Source organism: Oreochromis niloticus, linkage group LG16 (genome assembly GCF_001858045.2).
Source record: "Oreochromis niloticus isolate F11D_XX linkage group LG16, O_niloticus_UMD_NMBU, whole genome shotgun sequence".
NCBI classification, from domain to species: domain Eukaryota; kingdom Metazoa; phylum Chordata; class Actinopteri; order Cichliformes; family Cichlidae; genus Oreochromis; species Oreochromis niloticus.
The window spans coordinates 6574229-6576665 of record NC_031987.2 but is presented as its reverse complement, the minus strand read 5'-3'; the positions used below and the strand labels follow the sequence as shown (position 1 = coordinate 6576665).

General features: G+C 45.0%; 1 protein-coding gene across 1 annotated transcript in view; it reads left to right on the top strand.

The window, feature by feature from the left end:
* Positions 1–147: 147 nt before the first annotated feature.
* tns1b (tensin 1b) overlaps positions 148–2437 on the top strand; it is a 190807-nt gene continuing 188517 nt past the window's right edge. Inside the window, exon 1 of the mRNA XM_025903831.1 lies at positions 148–518. Within this exon, the coding sequence (XP_025759616.1) occupies positions 420–518 (99 nt within the window). The 5' untranslated portion in view covers positions 148–419. The remainder of the gene's footprint in view (positions 519–2437) is intronic.

The following is a 2437-nucleotide window of genomic DNA, read 5'->3' as shown; positions in this document are numbered from 1 at the left end:
AGGACAAAAAATGACGTGTTTCAGTCTTTACAGTTATGTAACACAGCTAGTGTGTACTGTCCGAATAACTGAAGTGAAGAGAGAGAGCGAGAAAGGGAGGGAGGAACACCTTCAGTGTTTAAGGCTGCAGGCTACCTGTTCGTCCTCCACAGTCTGCAGTGGGAAGTCGCTCCAGCTCAGTGTGGCACTCACTCTGCGCGTGCGGGCGAAAACATTTGCGACAAACTCCTGGAAACTTCTCCGAGCCCCAAACAGCGCACAGTGATGCCGCACAGACTGCGCCGATTCACGGTGCGTTTAAGCGGAATGAAGCAGTAATTAGTGCGCCTACAGCAGCAGCAGTGGCGTGAGAGGACAAGGGCACCGAGTGCTGGGAGTCTTTGAATGGGTTTGGACGTGTGCGCTCTGGCTTTGCTCGGATGGGATGCACGGTGAGCTTCATCTGCTGTGAAGAGGACTTTCTGCAAATGCCTGTTTACCATCATGAGGAGGAGACGAAGAAAGGGAGCCCGAAGAAGGTAAGGAGAAGTTGCCAGAAGGGGGAAACGCGTGGGCGTCCAATTTAACGAAAAGAGCAGACGGGGCTTGCCTGCGCGTTTGTTCAGGTTGTTTTCGCTGCAGGCTCGGTTTGTTTATTTGCTTACGCGTGTGTGGTACATAAGCCAGCTGACTTTCTTTATGTAGGACATAAGACTTATCGACCTTTGGTTCCGCTTGCTAAAGTCGATTGCAGGCAACATCAGATTCTCTCCAGCAATAAGTCACTCAGTGAGAGCAGGATATATCCAGTGCTCGTTAAATGAACAAGAAACAGCCTGCTCACGAGCATCAATCCAGGTTTAGTGTGTGTCTAATTCCTGCGTTGACATCAGGCATTCAAACACTGCTCCTGGGAGGAAATGAGGTAAACCATTCACTACAATGGATGCCAAGGGCAACTCTGAAAAGTCCAAGTTCAGTCATGCTTTTAGTCCACGACAAAAACACGCATCAAAGGAGCTACCTGTGGTGATGTCATGGAAATAATTTAAACTTTCTTCCTCTTACCCTCTGCTGTGTCTGCGGTGGTGGATCCTTCAGAGTAGCTCAGCGTAAAGAGTCAAGTTTAAATCAAGTTAGCGTGGCCGTGACCTGTGTCGCATCATTTCAACACTTTTACATATGTTTGAGTCAGTCTTTCAGCCGCTCTGAGCAGATAAACTACCCACCTCTCAGCACCTCTCTGACAGGAAAATCAACTTTGAGCTGTAGGCTGTCTTTGAAGATCAGTCCCGATGCCAAACTGCAGCTGCGAACAGCCTCCGGTTGGTTTGGTGTAATTTAGAGGTAATCAGGAAGTTTTCCAAACTCCGACCCCCCAAAAGTTTATATGGTTTTAGGCTCTCTGCTTACAATGAGCTATAGTGCTGCGCAAAAGTCTTAAGCCACCCATCATTTCTTCCAGGCTTTCTGAAGGTCTTTCAAAGTTTTTCTTTGGACACTGGCTGCGGCTCTTTTTCAGTCCAGTCTTTGTACCTGATCGTTCTCAGAGGAATGTTTTGAAGGTCATTCATAAAGTACTGTATGTGTGAAGTTAATCTTGAGGAGTCTAACTTACCAGACCTATAGTGTGATCAAAATAATCTGATCCAGCTTTTGCACTTATGATACATTTTAGTTACTTTCAAGATCACAGGCCCATGTCATCATCTTTATTTGCAATTTTACTTCCCTTTTCTAATCTTTTTATGCTGTGATCAGATATTTCTAACCTGTAGCCCTACAGATAAGCTCAAAAGGTGCTTCTTGCTCCAAGGGTAGGAGTTATTTAACAGTCTTTTTCCTCTTTCTTTGTATTTGTTCATAAATTTTGCATTTCTGCAATCAGAATCTGGCAAATCAAGACCTCTGTGCTCCCTTGTGATCATGTTTTGATGCACATTCTTATACCCCTGTGCAGCCTGCAGATGTGTGGATAAATGCATGCTTGTGCCGGTATGATACACACTGCTTCTTTCTCGACCTCCTGAAGTGCTGCTGGCAGCTGTTTACATCAGCCTGTGTTTCTAAAACCTTTGTTGTGGCTCATGTGTCAGGTCTCAACATAAATTGTATGATGTCCTGGATCCATAGAGTGGAGACAAAATTTTAAGTTTATTGAGAAAATCAATTAAAAGGAACAAATAACGTTGGAGGTATTCTGCTTCTGCAGAGCCTGCTGGCTGAGAGAGATGTTCAAAAGGTCATTTAAGGCTTTGCTAGGTGCCCTTGATGGTAAGGAGTAGTTCCAGTTTCGCTGGAAAAACAACCAACTTAGATTTCTTTCCACTCTGGTCCTTAGAGCCTCCCACTCTCTGAGAAGTCTCTGTTTAAATAATGGTGCGAGTTTTGGCTTTAATCTGCCAAGAATATAACACTGCAAGATGACTCGTGAAATTAGTAACTGGGATGCTTGCCT